General features: G+C 37.9%; 2 protein-coding genes across 2 annotated transcripts in view; both read left to right on the top strand.

The window, feature by feature from the left end:
- The window catches only part of LOC125220218 (MAP3K epsilon protein kinase 1-like), a 15,223-nt gene extending 1,377 nt beyond the window's left edge, over window positions 1-13,846 (top strand). Inside the window, exons 2-18 of the mRNA XM_048122382.1 lie at window positions 823-954; window positions 1,447-1,518; window positions 2,257-2,360; window positions 3,536-3,620; window positions 3,787-4,176; window positions 4,984-5,304; window positions 5,391-5,435; window positions 6,272-6,451; window positions 6,552-6,635; window positions 7,240-7,331; window positions 7,415-7,498; window positions 9,653-10,506; window positions 10,780-11,168; window positions 11,244-11,378; window positions 11,993-12,399; window positions 12,976-13,090; window positions 13,453-13,846. Coding sequence (XP_047978339.1) covers window positions 823-954; window positions 1,447-1,518; window positions 2,257-2,360; window positions 3,536-3,620; window positions 3,787-4,176; window positions 4,984-5,304; window positions 5,391-5,435; window positions 6,272-6,451; window positions 6,552-6,635; window positions 7,240-7,331; window positions 7,415-7,498; window positions 9,653-10,506; window positions 10,780-11,168; window positions 11,244-11,378; window positions 11,993-12,399; window positions 12,976-13,090; window positions 13,453-13,629 — 3,666 coding nt within the window. The 3' untranslated portion in view covers window positions 13,630-13,846. The remainder of the gene's footprint in view (window positions 1-822; window positions 955-1,446; window positions 1,519-2,256; window positions 2,361-3,535; window positions 3,621-3,786; window positions 4,177-4,983; window positions 5,305-5,390; window positions 5,436-6,271; window positions 6,452-6,551; window positions 6,636-7,239; window positions 7,332-7,414; window positions 7,499-9,652; window positions 10,507-10,779; window positions 11,169-11,243; window positions 11,379-11,992; window positions 12,400-12,975; window positions 13,091-13,452) is intronic.
- Window positions 13,847-15,855: 2,009 nt separating this feature from the next.
- On the top strand, window positions 15,856-19,860 carry LOC125222757 (leucine--tRNA ligase, cytoplasmic-like). Its single transcript, XM_048125548.1, is given in 3 exon segments — window positions 15,856-16,152; window positions 16,465-18,013; window positions 18,015-19,860. Coding segments are annotated over 2 exon segments (3,264 nt in total). The 5' UTR covers window positions 15,856-16,152; window positions 16,465-16,489; the 3' UTR covers window positions 19,755-19,860.
- Window positions 19,861-20,000: the final 140 nt, after the last annotated feature.

The raw sequence follows: 20,000 nt of genomic DNA, 5'->3' as shown, positions 1-20,000 counted from the left end.
ATACTAGTGGAAGGTTAGAACTGCTCTGTTGTCAAATCGATTGTATTTTTACAATGTTAATGAATACAAATTGATGGAATTGCAATTGCTGTGACGGAAACTACTGTTTTCTTAACTGATTACCGATTTGATGACATATCCGTTAATTTCTTCCGTTCCTGATGAGTTGGATGAACAGTATTTTAGAGATAAAGAGAACCAACTGTAATGGCTCAAATCTTTGAAGAATGATGATTAATAATAAGACTAACAAGCAGAATAATGAACTCAGAAGAGAACCCTTTTCTACCCAAGCACCAAGCACTCTGTTCTGATCAAAGAAAATCATAGACCGGTTCTCTGCAACGGAGTAACCTCTTTTATTTGCTAGACAGAACCCTCGCTTGGAGCCTGTAGGACGAAAACCAACTAGACAAACAATAATAAAGTCTAAATCAGAAATAATTTAAGAGACTCAGGAAAGTCCGGTCCTAGGTGAGGGCATCCTGTGCCTTCGACCTCCTCTGGTGAACATGATTTGCATCACAGTGCTCACTTGTGGAAGCTTCTGAATTAAATCTGTAGAATTGTGGTTTAGCCCATCTTAATTTAGGAAAAGAACAAATGTGTGAAAATACGATGTGAGCTCCGCAATTTATGAATGTTTTCAATCTTTTCTGTTTGGTGTTATTTCTTGTTTGTATTTGCTATATATACCTTCATATGCTTACTGTCTTTCTGGTTTTTTTGTAAACAAGTAGTATATGTTTTATGCAAATTTTCACAGTTTCTGGAAGTCGATGCATGATAAAGAACATTTTTTGTCTTCTTTTCCAATTTCAGGTCATTGAAATGTCGGGAGTTTGTGCTGCATCTGACATTTGGAGTGTAGGCTGTACTGTAATTGAACTTCTTACATGTGTTCCACCATACTTTGATCTGCAGCCAATGCCCACCCTCTTTAGGATTGTACAGGTAGGTTAGGTAGCAGAAGTTCTTACCAGTTTCTTTTGAGTTGAAGTTCATGGTTTCTGGTCAGTTCATAGTTACTCCCTCCGTCCCGGCTAAGATGACACATTCCTTAGCCGGCACAGGATTTTAGGAATTATTGGTTAAAGTGTTTAATTGGAGAGAGAGGTGGGTGTAAGTATTAAAGTAGAGAGATAAAGAAAGATGAATATTTTAATAGGAGTGAGAAAAAATGGTTGAGTGTATTAATTGGAGAGAGAAAGTTACCAAAAAAGGAAATGTGTCATCTTAGTTGGGACAAACTAAAAAGGAAAACGTTTCATCTTAAGCGGGACGGAGGGAGTATTTTATGATTTATCTATTCTCCTTCCCATCCTAACTTACAGTAACCCTAAAGTGCAAATTATAATAGTACTGTTGAAAACTGTTTACATGGACTCATTTATCTGCTCTGTTACTGTTGCTTTACTCAAGCCGGCACTTCATTTATTGTTTCAGGATGAAAATCCTCCTATTCCAGATAGTCTATCTCCAGCTATTACGGATTTCCTGCGTCAATGCTTTAAAAAGGTCAGCTGGAAATTACAAATGCCACATAAGCCTTAATTTGCCACATCAGCTTTGATTTTTCAATTTGGGGAAAAACTAGAAAACTCTAAAGTTCATGCATTTATATTCAAAAAATAAAGTTTGGGGGAAAAATCAAAAAATTGTGAAAGTTCATGTATTTACAGGCAAATAACCCTATATGTAATATGGCCTTCCTTGACATTATCTGATTGTTTACTTGCGGGGAAGTTCTTACCATCTTGAATTAGAAAACTTTTTTTGTGTTAATCACTTTACTGCACTTCCACATATATTTTTTCTTGTTTAAAACTTTAATATATCTGCTGTCTTCATGATTCCATCAAAACATACCTGGTGTGAAGTAAATATGAAATAGCTAACGAGAGTCTTTGTTGAGTATATTGAGCTAATCATATGCAAGGTATTTGTCTTTTGAAGATTATATTGATCTCTGGAGAGACAGATTATTGTGTCTCCACGTGAAGAAGCCGCTCTTAAAGGCCTAGATCACATCTTTTTTGCATTATACTTTTTCACTCCACTTGTCTCAGAAATTGTGCGTGTGTGTGTGGACTGTTGGGAGAGGGGGGGTATACTGGATTTTGCCACAATTATGATTAATTCAAGAAGTGTTTTCGGATTTTGATGGCTTTGTTAGCAGGAAAGAGAAGTTAATATGGAGGGTACAACTACATGTTAGTGCCATTAGAGTGACTGACATTTAATTTTGCATATCAGGATGCTGGACAGAGGCCAGATGCAAAAACATTACTTTCACACCCTTGGATTAAAAACTCAAGGCGTGCTCTACAAAATACTCTTCGCCATAGTGGAACCTTGAGGTAGTGTATTAGTTCTCTCTTTGTCCCTGAGGATAAGCACCAATATGATAATTTTTTGACTTAGGAAAACTCAAAAAAAGGTCCTCTCCTTTTTTCATTGAGTTTACTCAACGAAAATGCAATAGGTAATGCATGCTTGCTTCCATTAGAGTCACCCTTGGAATTTAGTCTATCAACTTGAAGTTTTATGGATATTTGTTGTCTTGAGGCTTCAGTAATAATTGATTCCCATGAATTTGGTTATTAAGTTTTGATGTTCAGAATATTTTCTAGAATGCTGTTGATGTGTGTTTAAGCTATCCCCTGGTTGGCTTATCACCATGCTATGTCTATCAAGTGTAACACTGTATGGGAAATACTATATGCTATGGTGAATTTTAAACTGTTTTGCTCTGTATGAAAAGATTCTCTTCTATTGTAATGCTTCACATGATCTACAATCTCGGAAAGTTGGCCTTAAGGGCCTTATAGTTCATATTATGACCTTAGTATATATAGTTTGTTGGGAGATGTTTTGGTTTATTGGATTGACCTGATTTTCTAATGCACGAAACTATTGTCAATTGTTGTATCTATGGACTTAGATTCTACTCCGTTCGTCCGCGATATTTAGTCCCGCTTGTGCGGGTTTTGACTAAAAACAAAACATCCAATCACTCTTTCTTTATTCCATCACCTACGCTACTCTCTCTTTATCTTTCCTATTTTGTTTCTCTCTCCTACTTTTCAACACAATTTCTTAATATCCGTGCCCAAAAGTTTTGACTTAACTTAATTGGGACGGAGGGAGTATTAGTTTTATAATGGAATGTGAATGTGAAATTTAGTGGAGTGTGGGGTCCACTTACCCGAAATTAAAAACTAAAAGGGGATTTTTAGCGGACGTACCAAAATGACAAAATGGGACTTTATATCGCGGACCAAGGGGGTACACTATAGTGCTTGGGACTTGGGAGAAATCTTGTCTCTTACACTCTTACTTCCTCTGCATGTACCTATGAGTTTGTGGATCAGTTGAAGCACATCATTTCTTTACGTTGGTGTTCTTTACTGACGTATAGAAATGCCTTCTTTTCCATGTTCTTATTTTCCTTCTGTTCAATCTGTCATAGATATTTTGACTGTCGAAATTGAAAGGATGCAGATTTTAAGCATAAATGGTGAAATCTGTGCAGGAACATTGATGAAGTTGGTGCTGGGGGTGCTAGTATAAGTAGCAGTGAACAAGGGCATAATATTGAAGCCTCTTCCGCTGAGAAAGTAAAGTAATTATTGTTTGAAGTTTTCATGTTATGTGGCTTGATTTGTCCTCTTATTAGTTGAACCTCTGACCCTGAGTACTTTGTCCTATTTGCCTAGTTTTGCTTGTTCTGAAGATGATGCTTTAACCGATATTTTTATATTAAAATCCTGTTTTTGCTTTCAGGATAAAACAGAGATGTCATCCTCGGAGACTTCACTTGTCAGCAAGTCTTACGAGGACGATAGCTCAAAAACTAATCTTACTGAGGAAAGAACAAACAACCTTGATGAAGATACTATTTCAGATCAAGTTCCCACATTTGTTATCCATGAGAAATCACCCATCGAGACCAGCTCGAGCAAACTTTTGGGTAGTCATGACTCAGAGATTGAAGACCAGAGACCTAACCTAAATCAGCAGGGTGAAGTGCTGATAAATGGTGAGGTCGAAGCTGCAGAGTCTACAAAGAAAACTGTCGTGGCCAAAAAAGTTGAAAAAAAAGGAAGTGCAGTTGGTATCATTCATGGGAAGTTTAATTTTGGTCAAAAGAACCAAGAATCTAGCCCAAGGAAGGTAAATTTGACCAATTCAGATCCTTTGCGCCTATTGATTAAGCATATTTTTTTTGCTGGAAGTGATTTCTTGGCGCAGGGTTATGTGGAATTGGGATAGTTGTGGGTGGAATTTTTTGTAAATTTCTAAGCTTTCAGTACTCTCATATTTATAGTTGTAAATTTGAAGATTCAGAGGTCATTGTATTTGCTTCTCTTTTGAGTGCCCAGTAAATTACTTATGTGCAGCACGTGAGACTGAACACTGTTTTATTTGTCTGCTTGGTATGGAGTGATTGAGTGTCTGATAATTTAAGACCGCTTATTTCTTTAGCCACAGCAACTTAAAAATGAATATTCTTCTGGGTCGGAGTACAGTTACATACTATATTAGAGAAAGTAGCAGAAATGGGTTATGAATAGCTTGTAACACCTTGAATCTGTAAGCAGAAATGCGGTATTCAATAAATTGTAACACCTTGAATCTGTAAGCAGAAATGCGGTATTCAATAAATTGTAACACCTTGAATCTGTAATTGTTGAATGGGTGTATGGTTATTTGGTTATGCAGCATGCTCATGGCAGACTGAGTGAAGACATAAAGAATATTGGTTGTGCTAAAACGTGATACATTCTTGTATTCTTTCCTGTTAATTTAGTTTTTCCTAGTCGTGCTGTTTGAATCAATTGTTTGCTTCTTCATTCCCCTTAATAGTGTTATAATTTTGTCAGTAATGCCAATTTACCGATGCTTTAGGAATTTATGTTCTAAATATAGTATTTCTACTGATATAATGGCTCTAATTTATTCTGGTTCCCACCTGTGCAGGCCGTGAAGGAACCAATGACTTCAGGAAGCAATGAACTTAGTAAATTCAGTGACTCCCCAGGTGATGCTTCTTTGGAGGATTTGTTTCATCCCTTGGATAATTTGGAGGACCGGGTAGCTGAAGCCTCTACCTCTGCATCATCTTCAAATGTAATTCAAGGAAATGTAGTATCTGATGGTGGAAAGAATGACTTGGCAACAAAGTTAAGGGCTACAATTGCACAGAAACAAATGGAGAATGAATCTGTTCAGGCTAGTGGCGACCTCCTTCGCTTAATGATGGGCGTTTTAAAGGAAGATGTAATTGATATTGATACTCTGGTAGGATTGACTATATAAAATGGAATTTACGTTATTATCTAAATTCCCCCCCTTGGCTTTTATCTTATGCTTAACATGCTTGTCAGGTATTTGAAGATAAATTGCATGCAGAAAATCTTTTTCACCTACAGGTACATTTGTTCTCCTGCTGAATTGCTTTCAATATGCTCTCTTCTTATCCAAGTTACACCTTCGCTTAATGATGGGCGTTTTAAAGGAAGATGTAATTGATATTGATACTCTAGTAAGATTGACTATATAAAATAAAATTTACTTTCTTATCTAAATTCCCCCCCTTGGCTTTTATCTTATGCTTAACATGCTTGTCAGGTATTTGAAGATAAATTGCATGCAGAAAATCTTTTTCACCTACAGGTACATTTGTTCTCCTGCTGAATTGCTTTCATTGTGTATTCTATATGCTCTCTTCTTATCCAAGTTAAATGTCAACATTGTGTTAAAACTTGCTACAAGGTTGTCCTTATTATTTGTTGATGGGTACTGATTCACAGTGGCTTACTAGACACGATTATGTTAAAAAGGGGGAGAGACTTGGTTTGAGCACCTGTTTTCACTTGATAAACTTTACTCCTGTGATCCTGTCTATGTTTTGTCTTCCTATTTTTCTGTCATTATTGTGCTTAAATATATCGACCTAATGGGTCACATACTGATGATTATGGCTGCTATTTTCTATGGGTTTGATGAAAGAGTTTTAACGGATGCTTTCCCCAGTGTTAAAACTCCTTTACTGCTTCTTGGACCATAGGCGTAATGTATCTCTTGAGAAATTAATGTGGGTTATATTAATGATCTACTTGTTAGATATGGAATTAGTTTTTCGTATCCTGGTCCTACTTGTGCTGTGGCCAAATTTCATATGGTTTTCAATTTTTGTTGTGATTCGGTTCTTCTCTTGTAGAAATAGATGCAATTCCTTAACTCTTATGTCGTTTTTCTTGCATAGGCTGTTGAATTCAGCAAATTGGTGTCCTTGTTGAGGCCAGATGAACCAGAAGATGTGATAGTATCTTCTTGTCAGAAGTTGACCACTTTCTTTCATCAGCGACCGGAGCAGAAGATTGTTTTCATTACTCAACATGGTTTGCTCCCTCTAATGGAACTGCTTGAGGTTCCAAGAACTCGCGTATGTAACTTGCATGAAGTTCGTTAGTCCGTTACCTTGTTGCTTTATATGCATGTGTTTTGTACCTTCTTGTGTGGCTGATCAGTTTCTTTCATTTCAGGTTATATGCTCAGTTCTACAAGTTCTGAATCAAATAATTAAAGATAATACTGAATTTCAGGAGAATGCTTGTCTTGTGGGTCTTGTAAGTGCTCTGCAAATTTAAGTACTTCTCTCTTTTGGGTTGTGTGGGTCAAAGTTTGAAGATGTTAATCAATGTATTCCGAGGCATATGTTGTGTTTAGGTTCACTTAAACTATGATGAAGGTCAATAAAGGTGCATAAAGCATTATACTATTTTGTTACAAACTTCTGATTTAAAGTTAAATATCAACTCATTTCTTGATGGTTATCCATGTACGCTGGCTTCACTCTGTGAATGTAAACTTTTGAGTTACTTAGGTTTACTGGTTAGTATTCTGATTATATTAGGATTCCGACACTAGCCATTATTTTCGTCAAGTTACCTACTTAGGACTGTTTATGGTATTTATAGAAATCACTTGATATCTGGTGGGTGATGGCATACTATGGATGGTTTTAGACCATAAATGATCTCCTCTTTATCAAATTGTAATGATGATGACTGGTATCTTGATCACAAAATTGCTTCCAACTTGACTCTTGCTTGGTCCCCTTCTAAAGAGAGGAGAATTACATAAATAAAGTCTGTTATAGAGCTTTTATTTTTGGGTATTGCTGGTACAGACTCTGTGATGAGTAATGTACTTATATAAAAAATGTTCCAGATTCCCATTGTGATGAGCTTTGCTGTGCATGATCGGCCACGGGAGGTGCGCATGGAAGCAGCATTTTTTTTCCAACAACTTTGCCAATCAAGGTTAAATGTTCTCTCCTGAGTATTATTCTCTTGATCTATATTCTTCTGCTTCGATGTGTGATATTTGGTCTTTTGTATTCCAGCTCTCTGACATTGCAAATGTTTATTGCTTGTCGTGGTATACCTATATTGGTGGGCTTTCTAGAGGCTGATTACGCTAAGTACAGGTAAATCTACATGGATGCTATTCTTGTCATAGTTGTGCATTTTTTTTATTACTTAAGGGAATGTTTGGTAGAGTAGTTAGGGTGCATTTTTAATCACTTAAGGGTGTGTTTGATAGAGTAGTGAGCGTAAAGCAAGTTGAAAAATTGTGATAGTTTGTATATCTATGTTTCTTGTAGCCTAGTCATAGGACCAAGATAAATAAAAAAAGCTGTTTGACAATGTAAATGTTTACACTTTGGAATAGATTAACCTAAGAAAATACTAAAAATGGCCTTACAATAATCTGTTAAGGCTAAAATAACCTTTGAACTCCCTCACTCTCTCTTTTCTCTCTGCTCTTCCTCTCCCTCCAATTATCTCCTCACCTCAGCCTCCGCCTGCTTCTGCTTCCACTTGTGGTGGTATTCTTGTATACTCTTCTCTCTGCTCTTCCTCTCCCTCCAATTATCTCTTCACCAGTTCACCTCAGCCTCCACCTGCTTCTGCTTCCGCTTGTTGTGGTATTGTTGTATGCTCAACGAATGGTGGGTCTTCTCTTAGCCGATTCAATTGGAACGAGATTACCAGAGTAAATGAGATGAGCTCACAGTGGATTTCGCCGTTGTCTTGTGCTTTCCGATTTTATTCAAATGGGTCACGGTGGCCATCGTTGTTGTCTTGTGTTCGACGAAGGGAAGAATGATGAAGGAGGCTGGTGGTTGAAACGGATGAGGATGTTCCTGGCTGCTACAACGGGTTTCTTGGTTTACTTATCTGGGCTACCAAATGAGTAGTAAACAAAGATAAATTAGCTAATAAGATGCCAGTTAGGAAAATGTGACTGTATGTCATCTGTTTGCCAAACATTTATGGTACTGGCATTTTATTTTGTACTGATGACATGATATGCACTTATGAAACAAATCTCTGACAAAAATATCTAGACAAAAGATTGTTTTAGTTTTATCCATTTGTTTCCATATCTAAAGTAAAACATGTGCCCTCTCCCCCAAGGGTAAGTGATATTTGACACCCTCTAAATTGGCTAGTCTTGGCAGTTTGCACCTTAAAAAACATTCTAATGTGCTAATATAGATATTAAAGAGTAAACGCCAAAACTGGTCCTGAACATATGCCCATTTTACGATTTTGGTCCTATACTTTACGTTTTGAATTTTTGCATCTTGAACATTTCAATTGGGATCACAATTTCAATTTTTAAACGGTTTAAACCCGATTTTGATGGTTTTAACAGCCCCATTCGGGTTAAAACTGTTTAAAAATCGATCAAATCGGGTTAAAACCGTTTAAAAATTGACGGAATTGTAGTGTAGGACCAATTGTGAACCGAGTTGAAATGTTCAGGATGCAAAAATTCAAAAGATAAAGTATTGGACCAAAATCATAAAATGGGCATATGTTCAAGACTAGTTTTGGCCTTTACTCTTATTAAACTTGGTCCTATATTAGCCCAAATGAACTTTTTGATCCCATGAATTACGTTTGGTACCTATTGGTCCAAAAATGGTTCTATTTTGGGTTAATTTACTGATATAATTAGTTATATTTTTTTGATATAGTTAATTATATTGGAAAATAACATCAAGTTGCGTAAGTGTGCTTTTGTATACCAAACCAAGAAAGTACAAAAGTTCTTTACATTTGATTAAGTGTTGGAAATCTGGTAGTTTTTTATTCAAAAGGGTAAAGTGGCAATTTGGGGGGTTACCTTTCCAACCCTCTGTTGGTCAAAGAGCAGATGTTTGAGGACCAAGAAGAATCCTTTGAGGAAGTTTGGGGTAGAAAAAGGTTAGAGTTGCTTGCTGGGTATCAAATCATAAAATATCAAGGATTTTCTGTGTGTGTTTGTTTGTTTGATATGCAGCCATAAATTGGGTTTGGATCCTAACCATCACTTCTTTGGGGATTATTCATCTCTTTTAAAAACTCATCTCTTTTCTGATAAAATATAGTGTTTCCTATTAAAAAAATAGCTTTGGATTGTGTAAAAGACATTTAGTATTTCATCTAGACTAGCTATGGGGTACTATAGCCATTTAGTAAATTATCTTTGGAACTCGTCCATATTTTTGAGTCATTATCTTATTGTGAAAGTGGTACTCGTCTTGGTTTACCTATTGGTATGCTAATTACTTTTGTTACCTCAATTCCAGGGAAATGGTTCATATGGCTATTGATGGCATGTGGCAAGTTTTTAAGCTACAAAAGTCAACATCCAGAAATGATTTTTGTCGTATAGCTGCTAAGAATGGGATACTACTCAGACTTATTAATACCCTTTATAGTTTGAATGAGGCAACCCGTCTAGCTTCTATAGCTTCTGGTGGTGGGTTTGCTCCAGATGGTTTAAGTTCACGACCAAGATCTGATGCTCTGGATTCCAACAGTTCTGCATTTTATGGGAATGACCTGCCTGATCACCTTAAAGTCAAGCCTGGAGATCATATTTCACAAACTGGAACGTTAGAACCTTCGCATGCATCTGCATCACACTCTCCTGAATTGAGATTTATTGCTTCAGATGCTGATAGGCCTCGATCCAGTGTTTCTAATGTAGAGGCATTGGGTGGTTCAAGAGTCGCAGATCCTGCGTCTTTGGACAGATTATCCAATTCGGCAGTAAAGGATCACCATCCAACTAGAGACAGGGAAAGTGTAGACAGGTGGAAGAATGAGCCTTCGAGAGCTGAAGGTGACCTAAAGCAGCAAAGAGGAGCTAATGTAGCAACTGGAAGAATATCCATGGATAAGGCTCCAAAATCCATGGATGTCGCAACAAATGGATCAGCTGCTCACATTGGTAGTCAGCAAGAGAACATTCGACCCCTTTTGAGTTTGTTGGATAAAGAACCTCCATCACGCCATTTCTCCGGGCAGCTTGAGTATGTGAAACATCTTACAGGGATGGAGAAACACATGGAGAAACACGAAAGTATTTTGCCTCTTTTACATGGATCAACTGACAAGAAAACAAATGGTCTTGACTTTTTGATGGCTGAATTTGCAGGTGAGCAATATATGCTCATTTTGCATGGTTGGCTACTTATCTTGAGATTCGCTCTCTGACTTACTCTTTTATACCCGACACTAGTACCACAATTACATGCCTGAAGGATAAATTGCTTTAGAATCTTTCAGTTTTGATTCATTGCGAGGATTGAGTCTTGGACATATTGCTTTGCAGTTTTACTTTGTGATTGGCCATTTTAGCCATTGTAGCTTTCTCTCAGTTATAAGCACTAACTTATTGCGACCCTAATAGTTTCTAGTTTCTTTCCAGAGGTCTCTGGAAAAGGAAGGGAAAATTCTAATGTGGATTCGTTGCCTAGAAGTTCACCTCAAGTAGCTAATAAGAAACATGGACCTCTGACATCGAACGGGGGAACTGTTGCCGCTTCTGGACTCGCATCACAGAGAGCATCTGGTGTGCTATCCGGTTCAGGAGTTCTGAATGCCAGACCAGGGAGTGCGACATCGTCCGGACTACTTACCCATGTGGTCTCACCATGGAATGTTGATGTTGCTCGGGAGTATCTGGAAAAGGTTGCAGACCTTCTATTTGAATTTGCTGCAGCAGACACAGCAGTAAAATCTTATATGTGTAGCCAAAGTTTGCTTAGTCGTCTCTTCCAAATGTTTAATAAGATAGAACCCCCGATTCTTCTAAAGGTATAGTAAAAGTTTCTCTTCTCTTAGCATTTGTTCTGTTTCTGGTCAAATGTTCTCATAATCATGTTCCTTCAGCTATTGAAGTGTATAAACCATCTATCGACGGACCCACATTGCTTAGAACATCTTCAAAGAGCTGATGCTATCAAATATTTAATCCCAAATCTTGATCTCAAAGAAGGTTCCCTTGTGTCACAAATACATCATGAGGTGAGACATTGTTTGTATTCTTTTTAGTTTATGTTCTACTGTAGGGTGATTATACTCAACCCTCTTACTAACTCGTGGGAATGGCTGCTCTGGATGAATTAAATTCATGGGTTTAAGTGCTGTAGTATAGGCAATGGGTGCTATTACTTTTAGTTATTTCTGTATTTAATTGAAGCAACCTACCTGAGATGGCAGAGCTTGCTTATGGGTCAGTTCCTGTTGTAGTTCTAGTGGATATACGAGACTCATAAAGGAATCCAGAAATTGGCCACTAAAAGAGCTCAAATCGGATGCAATTTTGTCAGAATAAAGCAGAGAAAGAAACACATCTTTATAAAATTTCTTGCCCATCTCTGCGTTTAAAATTTAGTTCTTGAGTATGCTTGAACGTGAAGTATAGTCAGAGTTATAGGCGGTGTCTTAGGTAAGTTGGGTTTACTTGACAAAGACTCAATATGATTCGGTACATGCAGTTGACCAAATACCAAACCATGTGGTTCTATTTTATTGTCTTTTAAACTAAGTGCTTAATTTTCTTGAACTATTTCATTTTTTTTTCCAGTATGCTTGATCTTTCTCATTGGACATTGTCCGGCTTCTTTTGTTTGCTGAAGGTCCTTAATGCTCTATTCAACCTATGTAAGATTAACAAGAGGAGACAGGAGCAAGCTGCAGAAAATGGGATCATTCCCCACTTAATGCATTTCATCATGTCAGATTCTCCTTTAAGACAGTGTGCATTGCCTTTGCTGTGTGATATGGCTCATGCATCAAGAAATTCGAGGGAGCAGCTGCGAGCTCATGGAGGACTGGATGTGTATCTTAGCCTTCTTGAAGATAATATCTGGTCTGTGACTTCACTAGATTCTATTGCTGTATGCTTGGCGCACGACAATGAGAATAGGAAAGTAGAACAAGCTTTGCTCAAAAAGGATGCCGTCCAGAAATTGGTTAAGTTCTTCCAGTGCTGTCCGGAACAACACTTCTTGCACATATTAGAACCCTTCTTGAAAATTATCACGTACGTCTATCCTGATATCATGTATCTTCTGTATTTTATATATTATGTTCCCTCATGCATCTTTATAGTATTCTTAAAGATATAACATTAGCCTGATTAAGATCTACTAAGTGATGCATAACTTCTCATGGGATTAATATTCTGGAATTTGCTATATTGACTTGAGTTTCTGGAAAAAAATTATGGGAAAATTACTAGCATTTCCTTCTTTAATTTGATAATAGGTTGAAATAGAATTTCTTTCTGTAGAAAATAAGAATCATTAAGAGAATAGAGAATGAATTAGTATTATTTGGTGAATGACACTCCGTTCTCTCCAGATTGAGTATGGCCAACTCACTTTATGGTGAAAATAGTATTCTCTGGATTATATAATGGGAGCAGCTAAGTTTATGTGGGTTATAGCATTCCTGTCTGGGAAAAGGATATACGAAATCCGGGAAGTTGTTTAGTCGTCATATATGCACCTTCTGTTGATTTGCTACTCTTTAGTAATTTGGGTGTATCCAACGACTCATGTAACAGACAATTGCATCTGGTTTTGTTCTGTGCATCTCACAATGGTTTATGATGCAGGAAATCTTCTCGAATAAACACCACTCTGGCAGTTAATGGGCTGACACCACTGCTTATCTCGAGACTTGATCATCCAGATGCAATAGCTCGTCTGAATTTGCTTAAGTTAATCAAGGTGTGTGACTTTTATATGCCATATTGTGCTATATCCTGAAAAATGAAATGCCTTGATACTATAAGAAATCTGTGTTATGTAATTTTCTTACTAGGCGCTGTAGGGGAATTTGTGAAAACTAAAAATTGTGAATGTAGCATCAGACAGAACTGTCACATTACCATGTAGTATGTCATTGACCAATGTAATGGGGTTGTACATAGCGGTTATCATGAAAAAAAATGCCATCCATATTGAGCTATTTCATTGTTTCACTGCTTTCAGTATCAAAGATTTTGAAAAACCAGTCATATGTAGAGTTAGAATCTGTGGTTAAGCTCTTATTTTTAGGGGTTGGTTTTGATGTTGTGTTTTATGTTCAGGCGGTTTACGAGCACCACCCTCGTCCAAAGCAACTTATTGTGGAGAATGATCTGCCTCAGAAACTTAAGAATTTGATTGAGGAGAGAAGAGATGGACAGAGTTCTGGAGGCCAAGTGTTGGTTAAACAAATGGCAACTTCACTTCTCAAAGCTCTTCACATCAACACCGTTTTGTAATGTAAATTGTTTTACTAAATTTTTTCGCTTGTAGAGTCTCTCTGATTCCCAACGCTTGCATTTTTGTTGTATTTTCCTTTTCGATGTTTTTGCTAATTTTAAATTGTTATCTATGTCAATTTTTTTGTAATTATTCTCTGCAAACGGAAGTGACAAAACAACATAATGTGTGTACTTTTATCATCTTGTATTAAATGCAAAATGTGAAATTTACTTATTGCCGATACAATAGCTTAATAACATTTGACACGTCTATATTGGATGTATAATGAAAACTAGGTCTCGAGCTTCCTTATTCCAAATAATTAAATCTCATCTGTTTAGTTGAGTGTATTTAAATAGTATTTATTATCATATGTAGTACAGTACATCCTAAAAAAATTACATAAGAAATATAAAAAAATAAATAATAAATAAAAATTACATAAAAAATTACACGCCAGCTAGTTGATTTTGAGCCTGCAATGGCCGCTAGCGAATCGGTCAGCGCGCGTGAATCGGCGTGAGCTCGCCGATCGGCTAGCCGAAAGTGTTCTCGTCGGTCGCAATGGAGCTAGCGGACAGGCTAGCTGATCCTGTCCGCTAGCCTCCATTGCGGATGCTCTAATAGAAAGTGAGATGAAAAAGTTAGTGACATGTGTGGGTCCTACGTTTATATATTAGTTTTAGTTTTATAATAAAATGTGAGTAAGAATGAGTTGGTGGAATAGGTCCATTACCAAAAATGGTAAAAGTGAAAGGTGACAAATTTTTAGGGACGGACGGAAATGGAAATAAGTGACAAATTTTCAAGGACAGATAGAGTACATTCAAATTATATACATGCTTACTGAGTCATTTAGAATTACTATTACTTGATAGGGGTGAGCAAAAAAATCAAAAACCAAATATCCGAATCGAACCAAATTGAAATTTTGGAATTCAGTTCGGTTTTTTTAGTTTTTCGGTTCGGTTCGGTTTTAAAAATACAAAAATTTTGATTTTTTGGTTCGGTTCAGTTCGGGCGAAAAAAATAACCAAAAAACCGAAAAACGAATATTTTAAATATAATATTATATATATTTATTATATTAATTTAATATATTATATCATATATATATAATATATATTCTTTTAATATATTTTATATAATATGTATTATATACTCCCTCTGTCCCATTAGAAATGAAACGTTTTCCTTTTTAGTTTGTCCCATTAAAAATGAAACGTTTCCTAAAATGGAAACATTTTTATCTCTACTTTTTCATCTTTCTTACTTTACTCTCTCCTCATTTACTCACAAAACAACACTACATAAAAACCTGTGCCAATTCACAAATGTTGCATATTTAATGGGACGGAGGGAGTATATTCTATTAATTTTATAATATATATATTTATATTCTATTAGTATATATAAAATAAATTAAATTATATATATATATATATATATATATTAATATATACTACCTCTGTCCTCCAAATTTTGACACACTTTGACTCGGCACGAGTTTTAAGAAATGTAATGGAAAGTGAATTGAAAAAGTTGGTGGGATGCGGGTCCTATTTTTTAAAGTATTAGTTTTATTTTATAATAAAATGTGAGTAGGAATGAGTTAGTGGAATATGAGGTCCACTACCAAAATTGGTAAAAAGTGAAGTGTGTCAAATTTTCAGGGGCGGACCGAAATACTAGTAAACTATGTCAAAATTTGGGGGACGGAGGTAGTACTATTTTTTTCAGTTTTTCAATTTTTTCGATTTTTCGGTTCAATTCGGTTTGGATTTTGAACTAAATTCGGTTTTTCGGGTTTGGTTCGATTTTGGCAAAAAACCGAACCGAAACTCAAATGCTCACCCCTGTTACTTGATGAAAGCGTGCACATTTTAACTCGATTCACGCTCAACATGTTTAATTGATATGCAATTGATGTACTCCCTTTGTCCCATAAAAATATGGACATTTAAGATGACACAGAAATTAATACATAATTGATAAAGTAAGAGATGGAAAGAAAATGTAATTATTGTATTGTAGTGGAGAATAGAGTACACCTTATTAGAAAGATAGAAAGATAATGAAGTTATAAAAAAAAGAGATATTTCATTAGATATCCTAAAATGGTAAATTTCCTTATTTTTTTTTTCATCAAGGAAGTACTAGCACTTAATTTATGACAATGCAAAATATAACAAATTCCAGAATATATTCTATCACTCAATAATAGAATTATTTCGATTCACAGCTTCCAAAACCCTAAACTCAAAGCTGCCGCTGCCTTCAGCCGTCAATCCCAGCAATCCACAGCAGTGGCGCAAAATATAACAGATTCCAGAATATATCACCAATTAATTGTATTATTCTCACTCAATCATAGAATTATTTCGATTCACAGCTTCCAAAACCCTAAACTCAAAGCTGCCGCTGCCTTCAGCCGTCAATCCAGCAGTGGCGTCTCATTTGATACGAGTTGCTCTTCGTCCCTCCAAATCCCTCTTTTCTGTTTATTTTCCAATCTCACACTTCATTCCTAGAAAGTCGAGGTTTGTCTTCTTTTCTTTACAATACTGCGGTGTTGATTTTTATGTTTCGATCGAAATTGAGTTAAATTTTGCAATTCTAATCGTAGTGTGTCGATTTTGGTTGTTAAACTGTAAAATCGGTGTAAATTTGTTGCTGGTTTGACTTGATCTTATCATGTTTGGGGGTGTTATGTATTGGTTTGTTAGTATTTACATGTGAAATTTGCTGCCCTTGTCTATTTCCGCTGAGATGATTAGTATTTGGTCTTTGCAATTTCGTTAATCAGATTAAATATCTTGGGTTGAGTTTCTCATTACGGCCTTGAATTGCAGTTTTTGTGTGGTAGCCGGAAAGGATATGGCGGATGAAACTGGAAAAAGCTTTGCTCGAAGGGACCGTCTGTTGGAGATCGAGTCACAGGTCCAGAAATGGTGGTCCGAGGGTGATGTGTTTCGTGCTGATGCAAAGGACTCCCCACCCAAAGCTGGGGAGAAGTTCTATGGCAACTTTCCATTCCCTTACATGAATGGGCATCTCCATTTGGGGCATGTGTTTTCCCTATCGAAGCTTGAATTTGCTGCAGCCTATCATAGATTGAGGGGTGCAAATGTGCTGTTGCCGTTTGCTTTCCATTGTACTGGGATGCCGATTAAGGCTTCTGCCGATAAGCTCAAAAGGGAGATTGAGATGTTCGGATACCCGCCTGCGTTTCCAGTCGTCAAAGATGACGAAATTGCTGTGCCAGAGGCAAAGCCCGAGGGTGAGAATGAAGGAGGGCAAAATCAAGCAGGTGGTAAGTTTAAGGGTAAGAAATCAAAGACTGTTGCTAAGACTGGTATTGTGAAGTACCAATGGGAGATTATGCAGAGCTATGGTCTGACTGATGAGGAGATAGCCAAGTTCACAGACGCATATCATTGGCTGACCTTTTTCCCCCCTCTGGCTATAGATGATTTGAAGGCTTTTGGGTTGGGATGTGATTGGAGGCGGACATTTATCACTACGAATATAAATCCGTATTTTGATTCTTTTGTTAGGTGGCAGATGAGGAAGTTGAAAGAAAGGGGTAAGATTGTGAAGGACTTGAGATATACTATATATTCACCAATGGATGGTCAGCCCTGTGCTGATCACGATCGAGCTTCTGGGGAAGGTGTTATCCCGCAGGAGTATACTCTCGTAAAGATGGAGGTTGTTTCACCTTTTCCACCTAAGATGAGTGTTCTGGAGGGCAAGAAGGTGTACCTTGCAGCTGCAACTTTGAGACCAGAGACGATGTACGGGCAAACAAATTGTTGGGTGTTGCCAGATGGAAAGTATGGGGCCTATGAGATTAATGACACTGATGTGTTTATTTTGACAAAGAGAGCAGCTCTGAATTTAGCTTACCAGAAGCTGTCTCGTGTTCCTGAGGAACCTACTTCCTTGGTCGAGTTGACTGGCCAGGATCTTATCGGCTTGCCTCTGAGATCCCCGTTAGCTTATAATGATGTTATATACACTCTACCCATGTTATCAGTGCTTACGGACAAGGGTACCGGAATTGTCACCAGTGTTCCAAGTGATTCTCCTGACGATTACATGGCTCTTCATGATTTGAAAGCAAAACCGGCATTCAGAGCCAAATATGGCGTGAAGGATGAGTGGGTTGTGCCTTTTGAGATCATACCCATTATCCACCATCCTGATTTTGGTGACAAGTCTGCTGAGAAGATATGCATTGAGAAAAAGATAAAAAGCCAGAACGAGAGAGAGAAGCTCGATGAGGCCAAGAAAATAATCTACAAGGGAGGTTTCTATGAGGGAACCATGATTGCTGGAGAGTATGCTGGAATGAAAGTTCAGGAGGCTAAAAGTTTGATTAGGGCGAAGCTTCTCGAGCTCGGGTCAAGCTGTGGTCTACAGCGAGCCTGAAAAGAAAGTCATGTCAAGATCTGGGGATGAGTGCGTTGTTGCGTTGACTGATCAGTGGTACATCACATATGGAGAAGAAGAATGGAAGAAGGCTGCAGAGGAATGCTTGGCTGGGATGAATCTATACTCAGAGGAGGCACGCCATGCCTTTGAGCACACCTTGAGCTGGCTGACTCAATGGGCTTGCTCACGAAATTTTGGGCTTGGAACTCGTATCCCTTGGGATGAGGACTTCCTGGTTGAGTCTCTGTCCGATTCAACTCTTTACATGGCATACTACACGGTAGCTCATATTCTGCAGGGAGGCGATATGTATGGAGACAACAAGTCTTTAGTGAAGCCAGAGCAGCTGACTGATGAGGTGTGGGATTTCGTGTTTCTTAGCGGTCCCTATCCTAAATCCTCAGATCTTTCTTCAGCTCTTCTTAATAAGATGAAGCAAGAATTCGAGTATTGGTATCCGTTTGATCTTAGAGTTTCAGGGAAGGATCTGATTCAGAATCACTTGACCTTCTGTATTTATAATCACACTGCAATCATGCCCAAGCATCATTGGCCTAAGGGGTTCAGATGCAATGGCCACATTATGTTGAATGCTGAGAAAATGTCAAAGTCGACCGGGAACTTCAGGACAGTTCGTGAAGCTATTCAAGAGTTTTCAGCTGATGCCACGAGATTCTCACTTGCAGATGCAGGTGATGGAATGGATGACGCTAATTTTGTTTTTGAGACCGCAAATGCTGCAATTCTGCGTCTGACAAAAGAGATTGCGTGGATGGAGGAAGTCATTGCTGCAGAGTCATCCCTGAGAAGTGGCCCACCTGCTGTGTATGCTGATCATGTCTTTGCTAATGAGATAAACATAGCAGCCCAGGTGACGGATAAGAACTACAATGAGTGCTTGTTCCGGGAAGCTCTGAAGACTGGCTTCTACGATCTTCAGGCAGCAAGGGATGAGTATAGGCTTTCTTGTGGGGCAGGAGGAATGAATCGTGACTTATTATGGCGATTTATGGATGTCCAGACACGCCTTATCGCCCCAATTTGCCCACATTATGCTGAATATGTCTGGAAGGAGCTTCTGAAGAAGGATGGATATGTGGTGAAAGCTGGGTGGCCTAAGGCCGATGCACCTGATCTCACCCTAAAGAAAGCCAACAAATATTTGCAGGATTCCATTGTCTCCATGAGGAAGCTTATGCAGAAGCAGGCTTCTGGTTCAAAGAAGGGTAAAGCTAGCGCGCCCGCTGTCCAGAATAAGCCCACAGTCTGCTTGCTATTTGTAAACGAGCAGTATGACGGATGGAAGAAGGAGTGCTTGAACATACTCCAGAGGAAATATGATGCTGCAACTGGCACCTTTGCACCGGACCAAGAGATCCTTGCTGAGCTTCAGAAGAGTGAAGTTGGCCAGTCGGGCAATTTCAAGCAAATACAGAAGCTCTGTATGCCGTTCTTGAGGTTCAAGAAGGATGAAGTGAAGGCTGTTGGTGTCCACGCGTTGGATCTGAAGCTACCCTTTGGCGAGATTGAGGTTCTGAGGGAGAATCTTGAACTGATTCAGCGGCAGTTGGGGCTTGAGCGCGTAGAGGTCTTGTCTGCAGCGGATGTCGATGCAGTTGCTCGTGCTGGGAACCATGCGGCTGTTTTGAAATCCAACCCGCCATCACCGGGAGTCCCTACCTCAGTCTTCTTGAGCGAGGAGTAGAGAAGAGGTTGCTATATGTTTTTGTAGTATGGTTTTTGATTTTAAACATTCTGTTTGTGTTTCTTGACAATCGATTTTGTATGACATGTTAACTTTTGTTGCTTTATTTAATTTTCCTAAACTTTTTTTCACCATAAAAGCATTGCTTCTCATAATTTAATGAATGTCAATTTATTCACTCAGTTCAATTGGATTTAGTTCTGCACACAAAGGGATTTTCAGTTAAGTTTTTCATTAATTGAGTTA

Source organism: Salvia hispanica, chromosome 4 (genome assembly GCF_023119035.1).
Source record: "Salvia hispanica cultivar TCC Black 2014 chromosome 4, UniMelb_Shisp_WGS_1.0, whole genome shotgun sequence".
NCBI classification, from domain to species: domain Eukaryota; kingdom Viridiplantae; phylum Streptophyta; class Magnoliopsida; order Lamiales; family Lamiaceae; genus Salvia; species Salvia hispanica.
Note: the sequence above shows the minus strand (reverse complement) of the source record. Positions and strands in the feature narration are given on the sequence as shown.